This window comes from Tupaia chinensis, unplaced genomic scaffold (assembly GCF_000334495.1).
Source record: "Tupaia chinensis unplaced genomic scaffold, TupChi_1.0 Scaffold144336_1, whole genome shotgun sequence".
NCBI lineage: Eukaryota > Metazoa > Chordata > Mammalia > Scandentia > Tupaiidae > Tupaia > Tupaia belangeri.
Window position 1 is genome coordinate 1661069 of NW_006204194.1, and position 22954 is coordinate 1684022.

General features: G+C 43.4%; 1 protein-coding gene across 2 annotated transcripts in view; it reads left to right on the plus strand.

The window, feature by feature from the left end:
- Positions 1 to 22954, plus strand: part of PEG3 (paternally expressed 3) — a 30058-nt gene that overhangs the window by 1104 nt on the left and 6000 nt on the right. The window contains exons 2-8 of one of the 2 annotated variants that reach the window (XM_014583488.1): positions 3150 to 3236; positions 13421 to 13496; positions 14404 to 14883; positions 15410 to 15499; positions 16242 to 16325; positions 17294 to 17397; positions 21651 to 21753. In XM_014583488.1, coding sequence (XP_014438974.1) covers positions 14490 to 14883; positions 15410 to 15499; positions 16242 to 16325; positions 17294 to 17397; positions 21651 to 21753 — 775 coding nt within the window. In that variant the 5' untranslated portion in view covers positions 3150 to 3236; positions 13421 to 13496; positions 14404 to 14489. The remainder of the gene's footprint in view (positions 1 to 3149; positions 3237 to 13420; positions 13497 to 14403; positions 14884 to 15409; positions 15500 to 16241; positions 16326 to 17293; positions 17398 to 21650; positions 21754 to 22954) is intronic. The other variant, XM_006166762.1, reaches the window with a different exon arrangement.

The window sequence follows — 22954 nt, forward strand, 5'->3', positions numbered from 1 at the left end:
GACGGGAGGGAGGCGCTGTCTTGTCCTGAGTGGCTGACGTAGGCCCAGGGCCCCGCCCACGCGGCACTGTCTTTGCGGGCCACGAGGGGGCGCCTGAGATGCAGTAACTGCGCAGGCGCCATCTTGAAAGACGGGTTGGCAGCACGGGGGTGGCCAGAGGGAGAGTGGGGGCAGTCTTGTGCTGAGTGGCTGGCACCCGGTGCTCCTGCCTGACACTCAGGGGCCAGTGGGTGGTGTGTCAGATGCCCTGGGGCCTTTGAGGTCTGTGGGCTGGTTTCATTCAAACCATGCCATATCTGGCGTCCTGAGTGACAGTGGGCAAGTTTGACCCCCGATAGAAGCCGCAGCACTGCTGTCTTGGCCAACTGCGAAGATGTGGCTGGTGGCACCGTGTTTCCACTGGATGGTGCCAAAGGCATCTCACAGGGTGGGGACAGGGTCCACTTACAGTATTGGGGTGGGTAAAGAGAAAGGTGGAGTCCAAAATTCTAGGGTCTTAGTAGATTTGTGGATTTTTTTAGTGAGAAAGGAGAGGAGGTACACTGTGGATATGTGATTGGGTTCTGGGTAATTTGGAAACTCTGGAGCGGGAGGCATTTTACTCGGAATCCAAAAGACTGTGGAGTAGAATTTAGAGTCAAGGTAGTCCTCCCGGGACCCGGTGCTAGAGCAGCCCGCCTGCAGGAGAAAGCTGCTGTCAGTCCTGCTGGAGGGTAGGAAGGGAGATGCACACATGCCGAACTGCTAGAGGGTGCTGTTTGGCTTACAACGCTGAGCGGCCTGGCCAGCTGAGCTCATTGTCCTAGCGCCACCCAAGGGGATTTTAAATTGGACTTGTGCACTCACAGGAGAGAGATAGACAAGAGAGAGAAAATGATAATCACCCCACCACTCACAGCAGAGTCAGCCATGCGGCAATCCTTTCTCCATTCTCCTATGGGATTTTGAGCACACCAGGTGTGTTTTTCAGGCTACTCCACAGTAGACCAAGTGTGATCCAGCTTTCTTAACCATTACACTACTTGGCTGGCCCAAATTCTGCTTTCCCACTTCCTAGCAACTCTCAGTTTAAGTATACATTTGCCATAATTTTTCAATCCATTCACCTGTTTGTAGACATTTGGGTTGGTTCCATATCTTAGCAATCGTGAATAATGATGCAATAAAAATAGTTGTGCAAGCACTTTTCTGACTGAATTTTCTCCTGTACTTGGGGTAGATACCCAGGAGTGGAATTGCTGGATCATATGGTTGTTCTATTTGAAGGTCTTTGAGGAACCTCCATATCATTCTCCACAGTGACTGGACCAATTTACATTCCCACCAACAGTATAGGAGTGTCCCCCTGAATTCACCACATTCTCTTCAGGACTTATCATTTGTTTTTTTAATCTTTGCCATTCTGATTGGGGTTAGGTGGTATCTCATTGTGGTTTTGATCTGCGTCTCCCTTACAATGAGGGATGTTGAGCATTTTTTCATATGCTTTTGGCTGTGTGTATGTCTTCCTTAGAAAGTTGTTTGTTCAGCTCATTTTCTCATCTTTTAATTGGGTTAATCATTTTCTTCTGGGTAAGCTTCTTGAATTCCTTGTGTATTCTGGTTATCAGTCCCTTATCTGAGGCACAGTTAACAAAAATTCTCTCCCTTTCCGAAGGTTGTCTATTCACACTAATTACAATGTCCATTTCTGTGCAGAAACTCCTTAATCTGATGTAATCCCACTTGTCTATTTTGGGGATTATTGCCTGTGCCATGTGGGTTTTGCTTAAGTCTTTGTCTACCCCATGCATAATAGTCTCAACTGGGCTGGACTGAGGTGTATATCATGCTGAATAAAGTCTCTTCACAATCTAAATGATGTATAGAGATTTAAGGTATGAATAATAACTTAAAAATTAATTAAAAAAAGAAAAAAGTATGCATTTGCCAGTGACTGTAGCATTAATAGTCACTGTTGACATTTATTGTTAATAAATGCCATACAGCTTGAGTAAGTAAGCTCTTTAACCCACAAAAATGGGCTTATCCAACTCTTGGAACATAAACCAGAGCTGTGATGATAAAACTATTTCCTCCAGGAGCCTAAGCTGTAATCATGATACTACTTTCCCCAGGAGCCTCTAATTGATTGATGTACTGCAGTGGGACTTGCACTGTGTATTGTTAGTTCACTGGGAGCATATAGACAGGCCAGAAAATACTGCCCTCCATTAAGTAATGATATATTACTGAAAAAAAAATGATGACAATAGCATGAAGGGCTCAATATAGTATAGTATAGTCTTTTTATATTATTTAAACTCAGAGCAAAGTCAAATCTTGGTCTTGCTCTGCTGGCTGTTAAAATGACAGAACTGGAGTTTCAACTCATCGTTCTAATATGTATTACTATTCCACTTGGTTTCTGTGATAAATGTCAGTAGATTTTTCTCTTTTTAAAGTACCATTGGAGGGCCAGCTAGTGGCATAATGGTTAGGGCAGCAGGAACCCACATGGCTGACTGTGTGGTTCGAGTCCTGGGCCTGGCAGCTTGAAACACTGCTGGGTGCATGTGTGTGCCCAAAGTCCCAAGATGTTGGAAAAGGGATTATTGCTTGGGCATTCCCTTAAGTGTGCCTTCTCACTTTCTCCTCCCACATACACCCTATAGCAAAATAAAGAAAAGAGTATCAAGAGTATCTGGATTTGGTTGACCAAAAATATAGTGTTGTGAGGACTTCTGTAAAGTTCTGAACACTGTATGTGATCCATAGTTAGCACTAAATAATGGCACCTACCTTAGCCATGTTTTCCCTCCAATTTTTACCTGTAGCATGTATCCTTCGCTTTTGAGGGATGGCCAGTGCTATAAAGCTCATAGTGGCAAATTGGGTTCTTGACTAGAACCTTTAATCCAGAGCTCCAAAGAAGGTTCTAAGATACCCTAGAAATTGATTTGAATGCCCTGACATATGCTTGGGAAAAGAGGCCCATGAACTACAAGGAGCAATGCCCCTTACATCCAGGGAAAGAAGCTGCAATTTCTGGGTTTGCTTGACCTCCACCATCATAGGAGATAAAGATGGGGCTGTCCTAGGGTCATTTCCAGTACAAGGAACCCAAAAATTATGAAATAAATTTGATGTCTCCTGTTTTCTTTCCTCAGCTCTCCCTTCTTGATCATCTATCCTTCTAAGACACGACTGGCAAGAGGAAGAGGGATTGAGTCTGAACAGTAGGTGACTGAGTCCAGGTGAGTTGAGCTGCCTTCTCACAGTGCCACATCCATTCTTGAAGTGGAACACTATCCTTCCTCACCCTGACACCCACTGTACACGTTCCACATAGCCATGTGAGCACTGTTTGTACCCTCTGAGAATTCATGAGCTCTTCTGGTGGATCGTTTGTTAGAAATTCTCCTCCTCAGCCTCACATTATCCCTTTCACCATCCTGCATCTTTCTGCAACATTCAACTACTTCCTTGGGTTACTCTTTCTCTTTTGTCCAATGATTGAAAAATCATGAGAGATTCACTGACTCATTTGCCAGTATTGACTAACTGTGCTGAATACTGGGAACATGACCCAAGTAGGAAAGGAAGTTTTCATGGAGCCCATAGTCTTTGGGGAATTAAAGACATGGAAAACATGGTTGTGTGATTCATGTCTTTGGAAGAGAATATCCACTAGAGACAACTAACTTAATCTGGGAGTGGCCACCTAGGGGCTCCCTGAGATTGGTGGGAACATCAAAGTTGAGCTTTGAAGGACCACGAATGGTGCATGTCACAGGGAAAATAAGCAGATGAGAGAGGGATGAGGCATGCAGAGCAAGGAGCTGAAAATCCAGAATGCCTCAAGTGAGGGAAGAGTGGAGTGGCATCTGACTAAGGTGGGAAAGAGGTAAGTGGGACTTCACTGTGAAAGGCTTGAAGTAAGTGCTGAGTATTTGGGCTTGGCTTGAAAAGCATTGGTAAGGCACTGAGGTGCTTTAACCATGGGAGTAATACCATTGTCAGATTATGGTTTTGAAATATCACCTGTCTGGGGTGCAGAAGGGCCGAGTGGACACAATGGGTGTGGGGAGAAGACCTTGAGTCTGAGTGAGAGATGGTGGCTTGGCTTGGAGTCCCCATATGGAGAGAAGCATAGAATTTGATAGGTGCTGAAGAGGGAGACTCCACAGGACTTATTCTTGCTGTTTGTGGCTTGCTGATTGATTCATACCAGACTCATCAAATCATGTGATGCAGCAAAACAAACAAAAACAGCCAAAGGTTGTTCATTTGTTAATTCTGTTAGCAAGTATTGGTACTGGGCCTGACTCATGCCAGAATCTGGAAAACTGAAAGTGAGCAATGAAACCCCTAACCATATTGACTGCTGAATGTGGATTCCCATTATGAGGAGAATGAGGACACATGGTAACCTAGATAGACAGCTCTGCTGGTTGGGGAGGGAGGAGGCTGGCATGTCCAGTGGGCCCCACCTGGCCTCTGAATGCTCTGAGTATCCAGGATTGTGCTGAAGCCTGTGCAAACCTAGCAACTTTCCTTCACCCAAAGATTCACATTGGTGGGTCCCCATTTAATGAAGTTCAGGAGATTTAAAAGAAACCATGCTGACATGTGACTTGCAATAGGATGTTCTCATTCCCTCAGTTCTGGTTTATTCATGGTGGCAGATCGCAGCAGGGTGCCAAATAATGCAAAAATGTATATGATCAGCACATTCTCTCCCTGTAGGCAGACCTACATGGTAAATGAAACCATAATGGGAAGGTTGTTTGGTGAGTATGGAATTGGAACCAAGAAGATGTGAGTGAGCATTCATAGCCTGGTCCTATGAGAGACTTATGTGGCCATTAGTCACAGTGAAGCCCCATTAAAGTTCCCAGGATATACCAAGAGCCCCTTATCTACCACCCCACCCCACCCCAGTCTCCATTTCAGTTAAGTCTGATCACAGTAGCCCTCTTTTCAGTAGATGGTGAAGCATGCTTCGTGGCTTACTTTCTTGTGCCTCCTTCCCTTTTTAAAAAATAAGATTAGCCAGTTATTGTTGAAAGGTGATCAAACAAGTCATATTGGTCTGGAAGACCTTTGTCTCTTTAGCTTTATCTAGAACCATTTTCATAGTGGTGGTTAACACTGAACTTGTTGTTAACACTGAACTTGTCAATAGTATTTCTCCTCTTGAACTTATGGGGAAATTGCTTAAGGAGGTAAGCCCAGAGTGTTGTGGAGATTACCCAAGAGGAGCCACCAAACAGACCAGAGGGTGGAGGTCATGGCCCATGTGGTAGGAGAAGTGGTCATTTACTCCCTTCTCATGTTCCCATATACAATTGTTGCCCCCAAAGCCTGTAATGTCCTACATGGACCTTGCTTATAGTTGGTTGGACCAGATGTGCTTCCTGAGCCTGGAGCTGTGTTTCTCAGGGTACAGCTCTTGGAGTACTCACTAGAATGCCTTCCTGGGGAACCAGAGACCTTCTGAGTCTTCCTACTGAGAAAGGCAACTGTGTTTTTGTAAGCATCCCAGGTGATCAATTCTTTGGGATGCCTGCACTGCCCTAGAGGGGATCAGGCTCTAATATACACTTGTCAGACTCTGAGAATTTGAATGCCCAGACACAACTGTTGAGTCTGTAGGTATTGGGCATTTACACTGGGAGAAAAGGTAGGGCTGGGACTGGGACAGCATTTCCTCTGCGTGCATGCTGAAGTAGAGAATGTCGGTCTGCAGAAAGAGTCAGGAGCATGGAGCAGAGGAGAAGAGGGAGGAGACTCTACACCACGCTGTCCCTGAGAGATGACGAGCATAACCTCCTCGGTTCCTGACTTTAAAGTTCTCAATTCCAGCCCCTTTGTTATGAGGTAGGTAGAACATGTTAGGGGCTGAATCTAGGTGCACCGAGATGAGGGGCCAAAGAAAGTAAGTGGAGATGGGGCTGAAATCAAGACATCTCTTGCATCTGATGGAACATGGGAGCCTGAGATCACATGGGGTTATGGAGTTTCTCTCTTTTCATACATTGTCTCAGACATGTGCCAGCATCTGATGCAGTTTCTTTAATTGAGTTCTTCCTAGTTGGTTGAACACTGTGACCCATTGGTGTGGCTGAAGCCAGAGAGAGTCCCACTTAATGAGGATGCCTGATGAACGTCATCTGTTTATTATATAATCTACACTCATTGTGACACTCATGCTTTAATTTTCTACTCATTTTTATGAAGTAGATGTAAATCATAAAATATCCAAATAACAGCATAAACACTGACCACAGTAGCAGTAGTGTTGCACAGGAAGCAGTACCACTGTCCTGTAGTTCTAAAGTTCTAGCTCATGCATGGAGCTTATTTACAAAACACTATCTCATGCTTAGATGTCTAGTGTATTTAAGAACAGGTTCCTTGGAGGTCAGAAAGAACAGTCAGACCATAGGCACCCATGTCTGCCCAGTGTGGAGAGGGAGGCTTTATCACTGGTCCCCAACATTTGGTTCTATCCCTTTCTTCCCTTTTGAGTTGAGGGGCTTCCCTATCATTTGGCCCAGAGTCTGCCTAGATTGTATGTCCTACCTGCCCTTGGCTTATTTTCTACTCACAAAAGGAGCCCTGCTTTGAAGGAAGAGCAACAGGCAATGTAGGAGCCCACCCACACACCAAGAAATGAAGGAAATGGGTTTGCGCTGTGGCAAGAACTCAGTCTTCACGCATGAGACTGATGGAACTGTGTCAACCACATGACACAGGCATGAATTTGGATGCCAGGTAGTACTGGGTACCACACTCACTGGAGAAGGGTATATAGGTAGCAACTGGAAGATACCCTGGGAGCACTTAGGGGAGAAAAGGAGTCAATAGGAGGGAAGCCATGTCATCGGGTTCCCAGCAGGAGTGGGAAAGGTTGAGCTAAGCATTGCAGAAAAGAAGAGGAAACACCCTACAAAAAACAGTGGAATTTACTTCCAAATTTTAATCCTCATAATGAACTTATGTTCTAAATAAAAATGGAGAAATAGAACCACTTTTTAAAAAATTATTTTTTATTTAATTTTATTCATTGTCATTATTTTATTTTATTCTTTTGAAGTTGACCAGAAAGAGACAGAGAGCGAGAAGTGAGTGAAAAAGCAAGCTGCCAGATCTGGGACTCAAACCGCAGTCAGGCATGTGGGAATCCACCCACCCCAACTACCACGCCACTCCTGTTGGCACCAGAAACTTCTTATTAATCATTTCCTCTTAATTTCCCCCATTTTATACATAGCCTTATACAAGTTTTAGATGAAAGTGTTCTTCCAGTTTATACATCCATATGTTTAAGCAACTATTCAGATTTTTTACATGAGAGTATGCCATTTTTTTAAACATTTCAAACTCAAGCTCTTCGTTTATAGCTTTAATTTTTGAACACTGCATGATGTTTCATTGTGTGGACATTGTCATTTATATACACACTTAAATGGGTATTATGCAGTAAGAATAACACATGTATACATTTTTAAAGGTTTAGTAATAATAGAAAATTTGATTGGTGGATGCAGCTTGCAGTTTCTGTGTTGAATGTTTTACAGTGCTTGAATGTAATACTGTATTTGCAATCAGAAAATAAAGCTGTAAAACTTCTTGAAAAAACTGACTTGGGACCAGCAGTTGGTGTAATGGCTATGTCACTGGACTCCCATGTAGCCGACTGTGGTTTGAGTCTTGGATCTGGTGGCTTAAACTCACACTGAGCACGTGTGCGTGCATGCCCAAGATCTTGGGAGGGGAATGGAGGAGAAGGGATTACAGTGTGGCCAACCGCCTGCCGGCGGGGTGGTGGTGATTTCTCACTTTCTGTCTCTCTTTCTCTCTCTGTCTCTCTGGTGAATGCACGTGCCCTATAGCAAAAACCTCTCAGAAAAGAAAAAAAAAACTGACTTAATGAGCTCATAACATCTCATTAAATAACTGTTCTGGTGCTAACAGGTGGCATGGTGATTAAGGTGCTGGACTCCCACATTGCAGTTTGAGTCGGGGACCCGGCAGCTTCAAAATCATGCTGGGTGCATGAGCGTGCATGCTCAAAGTCCCAGGAGGAGAATGGAGGAGAAGATATTATGATGTGACTATCCCCCCTGGGGGATGATTTCTCACTTTCCTTCTCTCTTTCTCTCTCCAGCAAGTGCATGTGCCCTATGACAAAAACCTTTGAAAATAAATAAAATGACCTCGTTTTTATTCCTTGTTTAATGACAACTCAGGATGAACACCACTTGAGTATAGTGACTTATCTTAGTATGACTAGAGTATGTTTGTCATTGCTCTTGTGACCTTAGACTTCCAGAGATGTGTAGTTGAAACAGGAATTTCGTGGGGTAGGCTCACTGCAGCTCTAGTTTTATTGACCTTTCCTAATGTCAAAGATCAACCTCTAACCTTCTTAGAGATGCTTAGTAACCAGAGTGCTGCTGTCCCCTCTTGTCCCTGTTGATGAAATTACTTACCCTTTTCACTTTAGTCCTAAGAAAGTTCCTCATTTGTATTTAACAGTTAATCCTTTTTTAAAATTTAAAGTCCTACTTTTATTATAAACCAAGTCCTTGTGTTTGTGGACTCGGCTATGTCCCAGTGTTAACATTATCCTCAAACCTGTATCTTGTGTTGGAGAGACCTTTTTGTTTCCATGTATTTGGATTACTTTACAGATAGACAAACCCCACCCCCACCCTGCCCCACAGAGATCTTGTGCACAGATGTCTTACTATTCCTGTAATTCGTTCTTCCAAAAGAACTGGATTACCAGTTTGTGAAAGCTACCAACCTCAACAAAAAAAGGAGACTTTTTAAAATGGAATATGTGTGTCATTTATTTCAGATTTGTTTTATATCCTATAAATTTAAAAACTTTCACTTGGAATTAAAGATACTTTATTAAACATTTAGGGATGTGTTTATTTTGCTATTACTAGGATTTTTTTTTGCTATATTTGCTAATAAGGTTTTGCAGTTCAAAATAATGCATTTCCCATAGTTATATCTTTGTGTTTCTTCAGTTGCACAAGCTAGAACTTCCAGGATAATGTCAAATGGTGGTCATGGTATGGCATATCCCTTCCTTATCCTCATCTCTAGAAAGATGCCTTTAGTATTTAGTAATATGCTTAGTTGTGTTTATTTGTGATAAATCTCTTACTCTTAGATGGCTTTTACTCATTGCTAGGGATATTTAAGCAAAGGGTGTTAAAGTTTGCAGATGCTTTCTAATAGGTAATGGTGTTCATGGATACCCCCTCCCCCTTCAGTCTATTATGTGTAATAGTTTACCTAACTGGGACATCATCCCTGTATTTGGATTCCATAGCCTTTCATGGTCATATGCTATTTATTTAGATTTTGCTGGATGGAATTTATTAAATGTTTTTGTACATGTGTGAAAAGTGTTTATTGAACATCTATAAAAATATGGTCATATAAAAGATGACAGTCCTTGCCCTTGTACCCTGTGGTAGGGTACAAGTGCAAGTAGTCTAACATTCTATTGGGCTTATACATCTTCAAGCATATCACTCATTATTTGGATACGTTTTTATTGATGGTCTGCCTGGGCCATCCTTGGACAGACTTCTCTTCAGCCTTAGTATTTCAGTTGCCAGTATCAGGCAAACCTTTAGACTTTTTCTCCCTGCAGCCACCTACAAACATGTGCCTTCTTGTCTCCTTCAATGGTAGGTGTGGTTGTTGCCATGGAGAAGCTGGCCTGGGAAAATAGGGGCCAAGTGGGTAGAGTAGTTATGCTTTTGATTGGTCAGACTCACTGTCACAGGAGGAGGTCACCTGGAATCTGGTCTTCCCGAGCAAGGGCGAGGTGAGTATGGGGCCCTGGCAGGTACCTACTCAGTGTCTGGCCCCACTGTTGGTGAAGGACAGAGTGAGTCAGGATAAAGATTGGGTCACCTGGCCAGAAAGGCCACTAACCTCATCACATGTGGCCCACTTGGTGTCAGGGAGCCCTACAGGAGGATGTCGAGCAATATTTCATGTTCCTAACTTTGACTATAGGTTTCTTGGAAATGGCCGGTGTCCTGTGACCTGTGTTAGGACTGTGATGACAATAGTAACAGTGTGTTAACAAAGTGTACACTCCTTGTCTGTGGTGCTCTTCTCCCTGCATCACATGTTAAATGATGTCACCTGCCATTGTTCAGTCTCAAGGTTCATCTTGAAAACTTTAAAATGAGGTGTACTTATAAGAGTTTAACTGTAGTATACAGCTGACTTTTTAGTGTTTTTTTTTTATTCTTATTAATATTTCATCTACTTGTCTATCTTTGTCCTTAAATGGAGACTTGCTGGTTCAAAAGGAATAGTTGGTTTTAATGTCTTTAAACAGGCCAAAAGGGTATCCAGAAATGTGCTTTGTTCACAGCTGCGTCAGCTGGCATTTCCATACTCTTACCAGCACCAACTTTTTATCCATTAAACATTTGCCCACATGACCCACATGACAAATGTTTATTGTAATATTTTATGTTTCTTTGATTTCTGATGTTCTATACTGGCTTTTAGCATTACTTATTTTATGAACTCTGTATTAGTGCTATTTTCTGTTGGTCTACTTGTCTTTTCCTTATGCTCAGAGCGTTTTGCTTTTAAAGTATTAACTGTCATCTGTGTTGTGAAGTATTTTCCCTTCATTTCTGGCTTGCTTTTATTTTGGTTGGTTTTTATAGTACAGAAAGTTTGAACCCATCTTTATTTTTATGTCTCCCATGTGGTGGTCTTTTGGTGGTCTCTGCCATTGGAATTGTGCACATTCTCCTCCTGTCTCTGTTTTCTGCTGGTATAAACAGTGCATCCACTAACACCCTTTTGAACTGTTTATCTTTGTGCACAAGGGCAGATAGGTCTATGAGTTAGTTTTCAGAAGCAGAATCTCCAGAATAGGGGTTGACATATTTATGTACTGTAATTATTGGATATAATTGAGGGATATACTCAAGTTACAGTACAATTTCCATAACTATTGAATCTGAGAGATTTCCAAGTTGGTTCTTTGGGGTATTCTAAATTGCCTGTCATGTCATTTGCAAATATACAGGTTAGTGTGTGACCATGGCCTCCAATTATGGGTAGGATAGGCAGCAGGGGATAGGGGAAGGAGAACCTGGGCTCTGCATCAGGGTAAAGAAATTAGTGCTGCCCACACCCATTGGGCAGCACAGACTCTAAAGGCCTCTATTAGTGCTTTTGTTGATGTTTTGTTTTAACTTTCAATTTTTTTTTTTCCTTGAGAGGTTTTCACTATAGGGCGCGTGCACTCGCCAGACAGAGAGAGACATAGAGACAGAAAGCGAGAAATCACCCCCCAGGGGGGATGGTCACGCCGCAATCCCTTCTCCTCCCTTCTCCTCTCGGGATCTTGGGCATGCACGCACACGTGCCCGGCGTGAGTTTTAAGCCACCGGGTCCAGGACGCGAACCACGGTCGACTACATGGGAGTCCAGCGACATAGCCATTACGCTAACTGCTGGTTCCCACTTTCAATTTTTTTTTTAACTAGATAAATACATGCTTATGGTAAAAATAAGTAAGTAAATAAATAAATAAACAAACAAAAGGAGACTATACAATGAAAAAGTAAGTTATCCTCTCTTCCTTGGCCCCCAGTTCTCTTCCCCAGAGGCAATTATTATCAATTACATTGATAGCTTCTTATATAGCCTCTAGAAACTGTAACACATATTTTTGTAGTTTTCTGGGATTGCTATATACATTGTTATATCCCTTTTTGCACTTAATTATCTTAGAGATACTTTCATATCCATTTATTTAGAATTATCTTGTTATTTTAAGAGATTTCATTAGAATCTATGGTATTAATATACTACATCTTGTCTGTTGTGAACACTTCAATGAGTATATATAATCTTACATATATATCATTACATGTCTGTGCAAAATTCATAGAAATAGAACTTATAGGACAGGTTATGTACACTTTCCATTTTAATAAAATTTACATTGCCATAAGTAGTATATGAGAGTGTCTATTTCTTAAGATGCACACAGATAAATAGAGTGTCCATATGTATGATTACTCTATTCCCAAGTGCCTTCCTCCCCCGCCTTTTTAAAACTGGATAAGTTACTTTTGCCATTGTGGGAAGGAATAGCTAAGGTTTTTGTTTTTGTTTGTTTGTTTTTAAGATTTTCCTGTTAAAAATACTTCATTTTCAGTGCTCTTATTGACTGTGAGGGCTGTACTATTGGCCTGATCAGAAAATCTTGAGCATGTTAAATGAACATTATGTTTTACTTACTCTGGTCCTGAATTTTCTAAGGAAAAAATATGAAAATTTTTTGGATACAGAAGTCAGTATCCACTTTGTAACAAGATAGTAACAGGCATTCAAGTCGTCATATTATTAATGAATAGAAGTCCTCCATCTCTTTTTCTATGCTCTCAAATGATTTTATAATATAGTAAATACTTTGTGCAAAGTTTTTGTTTGTTTGGAAAGTTGCTCCTTAATAATTTTAGTATTTTAGATTTCTTCCCAGGTGGTCATTTTATCCTCTGCTTCCTGTGTCAAGTTTGGTTATTTATATTTTCTTAGAAGAAAAATAACATTGATTTCCTATCAAACTTTTTTTCTAAAGAAGTTTTGACCTTAGGGTGCACATGTTCACCAGAGAGAGAGAGAGAGAGAGAGAGAGACAGACAGAGGCAGTAAGAGGGAAAGTGAGAAATCACTCCCCTGGAGAGATGGCCATGCCATATTCCCTTCATCTCCATTCTCTTCTTGGGCATGCACACACACGTGTGTGGGTGTGAGTTTGAAGCCACCAGGTCCGGGACTAGAACCATGGTCGGCCATGTGAGAGTCCAGCAACATAGCCAGTAAGCCATCTGCTGGTCTCAATTTCTTATCAAACTTTAGAAACTTACAGTTTTTTATGTATAGTTTTCACCTGGTGGTGCTGTATACTTCAAATATATACTTACTAGTGAGAGAAATTCACATAACATAAAAGCATATGTTAGCTTACATAAAAGATTAATAGTTTCATCTGTTTTCTCTCTGTGCCTCATTTGTTTTTCTTATCACAAATGGCTAGAATGCTACAAAATAATATTCAATAATAGCAGTGTTGAGACTTTTGTTCTGCTTTCTTTGGTGAGTTTGGTTCATGATTTCTTAGTACTATTTCCGTTTTGGGTTGTGGAATCATTCTGGTTGCATAAAATCAATTTGAAAGCTTTGTTTCTCATCTCTTACTTGGTTTATATGGCATAGGATTGGCCTTTTTTCTGAAGATGTGTAAAGGTGACCCCAGTGCTGTCCTGGTCCCCAGCCATTTGAAGAGCTAATTCTCTGACATTCCTTTTTATCTCTTCCATATTTCTAAGTCTGTGTATCTCTTTCTTTAAAATGCCTGCAGGTACCTGCATTTCAAATTTGTTCCTGTGGATGCCTGCTTGATCTGAAGTTCTAGAAAGGATCCTGTTCTCAGGCAGGTGATTACATACCAGAGGGCATCTCATTGCCTAAAAGTGAGGGCCTCTGTCATCTAGGGTGCGAGTTTTTATGCCACAGGGTAAGATAGGACCCTTTAGCCCCTCATAGGCATGGAACTCTGCTTGTATCTGGTCCTGAGTGAGACTGACTGTGTCATCATGTCTGAAATGTCATACCAGTTCTCTTGCTGTCCAGTGTGGTAGCCATCAGCTATTTGTGCCTATTGGTGAGCACTTGAAATGTGTTAGTGCACATGAGGAACTCAGTCTTTAATGTGTTGAATTTTAATCAAAATATGGCCAATGACTATATTATAGCAAAATATTTGTAGAGAAATTAATCAGTGAAGAGAAGATATAATCACCTGCACTCACATTACTTAGAGTATTTGAAGTTCACAGTTCTGAAAGAGATGTAGATGCTGTTATTCCCATTTCAGAGATTATGGAGACTCCTGAGCCTTAGGTAAGTTGGCCACAGTCACATGACCAGTTAGTACCAGAACTTAACGGCTCAGGTATCAGTCTGTGCCAAGTCCAGGAGTCACTGAAGAGAAGATATAATCACCTGCACTCACATTACTTAGAGTATTTGAAGTTCACAGTTCTGAAAGAGATGTAGATGCTGTTATTCCCATTTCAGAGATTATGGAGACTCCTGAGCCTTAGGCCACAGTCACATGACCAGTTAGTACCAGAACTTAACGGCTCAGGTATCAGTCTGTGCCAAGTCCAGGAGTCACACTCATAAGCACTGTGCTGAGACCAATGATGTATTGTTGTGTGTGTGTCTATTTACTGGGGAACTTCCATATTCCAAAGAATTGCTGATGCCTTGGCAGGGTGGCCCCACACTCTGCTGGTCCTCAACTTCTGGGACATGTGTATATCTCCTTACGATCTACAGGTCCCTGGGTACTGACTGTCACAGGCTGCTGCATCTTTCCTGTTGACTCATGTTTGGTTCCTCCAGTGAGAGTTTTACTTAGAGAAATGCTGCCTCCAAAGCACTTGTCTACCACCAAACCTAAGAAGTTCTGGGCCCCAAATCTGTATGAGCTAGACAGTGACTTGACTAAGGAGCCGGATGTCATCATAGGAGAAGGCCCAACTGACTCTGAATTCTTTCATCAGAGGTTTCGGAACTTCCTCTATGTAGAATTTGTTGGGCCTCGGAAGACCCTGAACAAACTCCGAAACCTCTGCCTCGATTGGTTGCAGCCGGAGACTCGCACCAAGGAGGAGATCATCGAGCTTTTGGTCCTTGAGCAGTACCTGACCATCATCCCTGAAAAGCTCAAGCCTTGGGTGCGAGCAAAAAAGCCAGAAAACTGTGAGAAGCTCGTCACTTTGCTGGAGAATTACAAGGAGATGTACCAGCCAGAAGGTGAGGCTCTCCAAGGAGGATGGTGTCTGTGCAGGTGCTAAATGCTCCTTGGGCTTGTCAGCCTGGTTTACCTTGTCATGGGACAGGGGCTGCACCATGGGCCGTGACCTCCTGCCAAATGTGATTACCAGATGTGTCTTCATAAATGGCCACGTGTCCCCAGTGGGACAGAATCACCAATGGCCAAGAACCACTGCCCTGAATTAGAAGAGGGAAAGGAAACACTTTGGCGAAGAGGTTGAGTTAGGAAGAGAATGACTGTGACCTGCGCCCTTGTGGTGCAGTGCCCCAGGAAGTTGCCGTTCTTATTTGGCGTGAGATGGGGTGATCATAGTTTTTAAGTGGCAGAGTGGTTTGAGCCACCAAAGAATTTTGAACTGAGAAATGACAGGGTTAGCCCACTCCACTTGTTCATGTGTGTGTTGGGTTAGGGTTGGGGAGGCACTCAAGGATTAGGGGAAACCTGTGAGAATTTGGGCCAGAGATCACAATGCATTCATTAAGTCAGTGTCTGGTGTCTTCTCAGACGACACCAACAGTGACGTGGCCAGTGATGATGACATGAGTCGAAACGGAGGAGAATCCCCCCCACCACGCTCCATCTATTCTTTCAGTAGTAAGTACCTAGCCTGCTGGCTCCACCTCCCATGGGAGTATTTCCAGCTGCTGCATCAGGTGGAGGAATAGTGGGTGTCGAAGCCTCCAGGAAGAGGGTACATTACACTAGAGTGGTTGAATTTATTGAGATCTGAGGGAGGAATGGATGACTTGATGATATAATAAGATACTTTACATCCACATAGACAACCATAGGTGAAGTGGAATGCAGGGTGTTAAATGCTTGCTTGAGCCCATTGGAATTTGCAGTGTGCTGCGCAGCCTTGCCCCAGCCTCTCCAGCAGGGTCATTAAAGAGACTCTCTGTAACCTTTCTAAGGGAGTGTTCTTTCAGGGAGGCTGTAGGTTTTACTTCTTTGCAGTAGAAGAGGGTGCACTTTAAGGTGAGCTGGCATCAGCCAGATGGAAGAGACCCAGCAATCCATTCTCCTGAGTTTGGACTAGACTTCTCAGGAGCTAATGAAGTAGCAGAAGGCTCAGGGGAACCAGCTTCTGGACTGAGCTTTGGAGCTGCCTTTGAAGCAAGCCCCAGCTGGGCAAAACCTCCAGGAACCACGTTGCATGTAAAGAGTATGAAAGAGACGACCAAGTCTAGGTGTCTGGAACCCTTGGTTTTGGGTCTATCTCCTCATGGGAGGAGGTAAAGATAGTGACTTTTTCTAGGGGAGTATATGTGCATGGGAAGGTAGAACATGTGTGTCTGAGCACTTTTTAAAGTACTCGAATATCTGTCTTGCTCAGGTGACCGGGACTGGGACCGGAGGGGAAGAAGCAGAGATGCGGAGTCTCGAGACTGCTGGAAGTATGCCAGGAGCCCGCGAAGCAGTAAGTGGTCCGGCAGTCTGCATCCAGGTTTATAAGCTTAAGGGAAGATGGCAGGACTCAGGAGCCCCACGGCTCATTCATTCCATACCTGGCTCTCCCACAGTCTGGACTGGGGCTCCTGTTTCTAAGTTTGCTCAGTGTTACAACTTGCACAGTTTTTACCATAGATACCTATTTCTACTGGTTCTACTGAGCTCACTGTTTTTCTTAAGTTGGTATGTTTTTTTCTTTCAAACCAGAAGTTTTCTGTGTAAAAGATAATACCACTATAAATACCAAAAACTAGATAAACTACCATAGTTAGAGATTATAATGATGAAAGATCAACATTTTGTGACAGTGGTGTTTGCAAGCTAGAAGCACCTGCTATATCTTCATGCACGGTTAGAGAAACTGCATCCTAGTGCCAGGTTGAGACTTGCTTTTGGGTTAGAAGAGAACTGGAAAGGAGCTAATCATTATATCAGTGTATTGCTGGTATCTATACTTCCAGAAATCATCCTGTGTGCCTCCTGGACTTGGAGGATTGGCAGAACACAGTGGACACCACTAAAATTATGGTCAAGAAAAGAATAACATCTTGTTATAGTTCAAAATATCTCAGTTGCTATTCAGAGCAGTGACCCTGTGGGGCAGTGGCTCTGATACTATCTGTGTGATAGCTGAGGAGACTGAAAAGGGTGAAGGCCAGAGAACAGGGTCGGTGTGTACATCTGAATCCATACTGTGAGGCATGATCCACATTGTCTCCAGGATCAGGAACTAGGAGAATGAGGTGGACTGACCCTGCCCTGATTCTAGGATGGTACAGCCTGCTGCATATTTTGGTCTCCTCAGAGACTATCAAAGGAGCAGAGATGAGAAAGAGATCCATTCACACACAACTCCTTACAGCCAAGCAAACTCAGGACCTGCTGGACTGGGCTGATTCAGGCCTTGCTCCCTTGTAATACTTGTTCTCTCCCCAGGGCTGCTTCAGCGTGATCTTTCCCTTCCTGTGATGGCAAAAACAAGTTTTGAAATGGAAAGAGATAATGACAGGGACTCGATGGATTATGAGTCCCGATCACAGGTATGCTAAGGTTTCTTTTCTTTCTAGAAAGGCCATCTTTATTTCATGGTAAAGATGCCTTTCTTTCCTCAGATGGTGTGTTCATCCATCCCCTAGAGTCCCACCCATAGCTAGAGCATCAGTCACTCCCACGGGGATCCTGGACTATCCTTGTCCTCATAGGTAGCAAGCAGCCCCAGAAGCTGCTGCCTGTTTTCTGTTTTCTCCATGTAGTCATATTGTCCCCTCAACATGTGCCACTGGTAGGTTGATTATATTGGCTATTCCTTCTGGGGCTAGGGAAGCAGAGTGATTCTGGAGTCAGGAGAGCTGCCCAAGTCCACAGGGTAGACTGGTCAGAGACAGCCAATGCTCCAGAGCTGAAGAGAGCTGGTTTGAAACTGGTGCCACTACCTTCTAACTGTGTGGCCTCAGCTGTTTATTCAGCTGACCTTAACCTCAGTTTCCTCAACTGTAAAATGGGTGTAGTAATTTCCTCTGAAGGCTGCTGTGAGGAGTCAGTGAGAGTCACACACATACATGAAGTGCCTACTCTGTAGCCTGGCAGATGGTAGGCATTCTGTGAGTGTTAACATTTATGGCAATTATTGGCTAAGAGGCAGGATGTGCTAGGGGGACCAGTGAAGGGAAAATGGACATGGGATTTGAGTTGGCCCTTAAGGAAGGTGAAGCAGGAGTCATGTTATGGTAGAATGTAGAGGAGGGCTCAGAAAGGAGGCTGTGGCCAGTGAGTGGAGCTTTCATTTCCTTCACACAATGGTCCTGGGGTACCCAGGACCATTGGCTGGGGTATCCAGCAGTGACCAGGCAGGTAGGGTCCCTGCTCTAAAAAGTGGTTGGTCATACAAATGAATATGTATATAAAACACTGTGTGTGATTGTTGGTAGCTATGAGTGTACTCGAGAGAAAACAGAGGATAGTGTATTGTAAAAGGGTCTTGATTTAGACTGGAGAGAAATGTCTTCAAGGCAATAATGGTTGACATGTCAAGGTTGGGGAAGGATGCACTGGGTTAGGTGTCAGAGGGAAGAGATCCCAGGCATTAGAGGGAGCGCGGGCAAAGACCATGGGGGAAGGAAGCAAAGATCAGGCCAGCTGGGACTCAGAAGAAGAGGTGGGAGATGGACTGGAGGCAGAGGGGCCTATTTACTACATCCTGGTAGCTGGACTTCGCCTTGTTCTGCTTTGTTTAACTTTACTTACTTATTGTAGGGCGTGTGTGCTCGCCAGACAGACAGAGAGAGACAGAGACAGAAAGTGAGAAATCACCCCCCAGGGGGGATGGCCACGCCACAATCCCTTCTCCTCCATTCTCCTCTTGGGATCTTGGGCACGCATGCACACACGCCCGGTATGAGTTTTAGGCCACCGGGTCTGGGATGTGAACCGCAGTTGACTACATGGGAGTCCAGCGACATAGCCATTACGCTAACTGCTAGTCCCTATTTACTTATTTATTTTAATTTGACCAGAGAGGGACAGAGTGAATGAGAAAGAAAGAGGGAAAGTGAAAAAGCAAGCTGCTAGGTCCAGGACTTGAACCACAGTTGGCCATGTGGGAGTTCAGCACCCTTAACCACCATGCCACCTGCCAGTCCCACCTTGTTCTGCTTTGTAAATGCCTTTCTTGACAATGTGGAAAAAGTTGGCAGCTGAGACCCTTATCTGCATAGTCTAAGAATCTAGAAACCACTGACTCACTCCTGTTGACTCAGTATGGTGAAAACAGTAGCAGCAGATGATAGAAGTACATTCTGAGGGTGTACAAAATAAATTTCTTCCATCTTCTTTTAAATCTCTCAATTCGTGTGTATAAGTCACTTTAACCTAAAATTATGCTGTGGTAGCATTGTTCTCAGGGCAGCATCTCTTCCAGTTGGACTGGACTGTGGCTCATGCACGTGTAGATGCCTTCATTGATCATAAAGAAAGCAGGCTGCTGCTTCATGGCCATTCACTTATGTAGATTAACTTAATTTTAAGCCAGAACATTCTTTGCTATAGGGCATGTGCACTTGCTGAAGAGACAGACAGAGAGATGGAAAGCAAAAAATCACCCCCTAGTGGAATGACCATCCTGCATTCCTTTCTCCTCTCCTCTCTCTGGGGATTTTGGGCACACATGCACACACACCCAGTATGAGTTTTAAGCTACTGGGTCCAAGACTCTAACCATAGCCATGTGAGTGCAATGATACAACCTTATGCCATCTGCTGGCCCCAGCCAAAACATTCTTTTTCTTTCATAACAGCAATGTAGTTCAGAGTTTAATGTACGTTTATTTCACTCAGACAGATGGTAAGAAAGATATGAACGATAACCTTCCCCTTTGCCTCGATTCTTGGGATCTATCCATCACAGGGGTGGCCATCCTCAGCTCTTCACCTCAAAAGTTCCTGACCTCATTAGCTTTCTGCCAGCCCCAAGATTGTGAGCTGTGGTTTCTTCCATTGTACAAGTGTAGCTATGCTCCCACTTTCTCTTCCACTCATTATATTAAGCAAGTGCCCTGGAGAAACTGTCCATCTGGCAGGAGGAGATGGGTGGCCAAGAAAATGTGGCTTGGCTTTATGAGGTGGTAGTTGTACTGATTTTGCAATGCCTCCTGAGTTTTTTGATTTTTTTTTGGGGGGGGAGGTGTTTTCTATAGGGCGTGTGCACTCGCTAGAAAGACAGAGAGACAGAAGGCAAGAAATGCCCCCCCCCCAAGGGGATGGCCATGCCACAATCCCTTCTCCTCCATTTTCCTCTTGGGATCTTGGGCACGCACGCACACGTACCTGGTGTGAGTTTAAGGCACCAGATCCAGGACTCGAACCACGGTTGACTACATGGAAGTCCAGTGACATAGCCATTATGTTAACTGCTGGTCCCTGACTCCTGAGTTTTTAAAGCTTGTTCATTGTCCCCCAAATTATATCTGTCCTAATCTAGAAAAAGTTTAATTTTTGAAGCTATATGTCTTGTCTTTGTCCTAGTTTTTATGATTATTTTTGCTTTTTAATGACTGGATACTGTCAGTTGCATTATTGAGACTTGTTTTAAAACCCTGATGGGTGGGCCTCTTTCTTAGAAAGAGATGTACTTTGTTCTGTAAATTGTTTCTTTTTTTGCTACCTTTTCAGTGTTGCTTTAACATCTGAGTGCCCAGCATTAGAACTATAATAAGTTTAATATTGAGCCATCTATATTTTTAACCTAATTTTTCTTAATTTTTAAACAACACATTACATTGAAGAAAATTTTCACCCACAATGTTGCTATAAGGCAGATAGAAGCTCTTCTCCCATTTTACAGATGATGAACCTAAGGCTCAGGAAGAGTGTTGTTCCCAGGATTGCACAGTTTATAATGACGCTGTCTTCCTTTGACCCTAAAGCACACCACCTCCACAGTCTGTGGGATTCTCACAGCACCATCTCTCTCCTCCAGAATTTCTCTAGGCTTCAGTGAGACTAGCAATGCTTGTACAGTGCTCTGGCAGTAACTGCAGGTCTTTCAGAATCCAGCAGAGGAGATTCTCCTGAGTAATGCGCTTAATCTTAAGATCCTTTTTTTAGGGAAATAGCCATTAAAACGGAAAGACAGCTAAAAAAGAAAGGTCCTCAATGTTACAGTTACTCGTGAATTATTTGGAAATTTTGTACACAGGAGGCACCCACAGTGTAGCTGTGCTGTGCAGTAGAGGAATGGGGAAGGAGGTTTAAATTACACACCCTGGCCAGACGTCTGCTTTAGTACATCTTCATTCTTCTTGCTGAGTATGCAACATGTGTTTGATGTTTAGCTTGTTCAGGCTTGCCTGCCAGTCCCTCTCTGTACATGTCATAATCTCACCTCTCACCTAAGGTCTTACCTGTGGCCTGCCAGAAAACCTCTGCTCACTGTTCAGGCCCACCTTGAACTGTCCAACTATGAAACCCATTTAACATTTACTATCTGTACCCCAATTTATTGTTTATTGTTCTCTAATTGTTTCATGAGTCTTTTCTCTCCAACCAAATTATAAGCTGCATGAGGGCAAGGAATATGTGTCATGCGTCTTTGGGATCTGCCTCAGAGTGTAGCACCAAGGTAGGTACAACGTAGGCCCCTAGTAACACTTGATTTGGATCACTCAGAACCCCAAATACCGTGAGCACTTCCCATATAACTTCGTATATGTAGCTCCCTTGTCTCCAACCATTATTCTTCTCTCTGTGGACATCTGTGGGGACAGACTCTTTGAGAAGTCTGTGTTTACCATTTTAGGATACTGAATCATACCAGAATGTTGTGGACCTCACTGAGGACAGGAGACCTCAGAACCCTATCCAGGACAACATGGAGAACTACAGGAAACTGCTTTCCCTGGGTAAGAAGCAGTTACTCCTAATCCAGTCACTGGAGTATCTTGTCATCTTCCTTTTTTCACACTGCAGGATCTTGAGAGTCCATGCTAACATATCTGAACTTCAAGTGTACTATGAAGCCTTTGATCAGGAAAGTAAATAATAAGATCTGTGTGGATTTTTTTTTTCTTAAAGAGATTTTTTTCTGTTGGGCATGTGCTTTCATCAGAGAGACAGAAAGCAAGCAAGAAATCACCCCTTGAGGGATGACAATGCTGCAGTCCCTTCTCCTTCATTCTCCTCTCCGAATTTTGGTCATGCACACATGTGCCCAGCGTGAGTTTCAAGCCACCAGGTCTGAGACTTGAACTGTAGTCAGATATGTGGGAGTCCAGTGCCTTACCACTACGCCACCTGCTGGCCCCAGGATCTGTGTTTTTAAGAAGCTCCTCTGGGGGTCAGCAGGTGGCATGGTGGTTAAGGCACTGGACTCCCACTTGGCTGACTGTGGTTTGAGTCTCAGACCTGAAGGCTTGAAAATCATGCCAGACACATGTCCAAGCATGCCCAAAGTCCTAGTAGCAGAGGGGCCAGCAGGTGGCCTAATGGTTAAGGTGTTGGACTCTCACATGGCCATCCACAGTTTGAGTACTGGATCTGGCAGCTTGAAAATCACTCCAGGCACATGCGTATGGATGCCTAAAATCTCAAGAGGAGAGTAGAGAAGAGACTACAGTGTGGCCATCCCCCCTGGGGGGGTTATGATTCCTTACTTTCCTTCTCACTGTCTCTCTATGTCTCTCTCCAACAAGCACATGTGCCACATGGCAGAAACCTAGAAAGGGGGAAAAAAAAATTAAGAACAGAATGGAAGAAAAAGGACTGCAGTGTGGCCATCCACCCTGGGGTATGATTTCTCACTTTCCCTCTCTGGCAAGTGCAGATTCTGTGGCAAAAACCTAAAGAAAAAGAAACTTCTCTGGCTTTGGATGAAAAACACATTATTCAGGGTGGGAGCAAACAGGAAGACAGGTCCTGCCTTAAGAGTTGATATTCTTTCTAGAGATTGGCAGTGGTGATATTTAAAAACATATTTAGAATGGACTTTGGGCTGACTCTTCTAGAAGACATCTAGCCCAGGTTGGTAGTAAGCAGTTGGCTCTATAGGTATGTGAGACCATGGGACCTTGAGGAAGTCCAGTGTTTAGTGAGCAGATGGAGAAA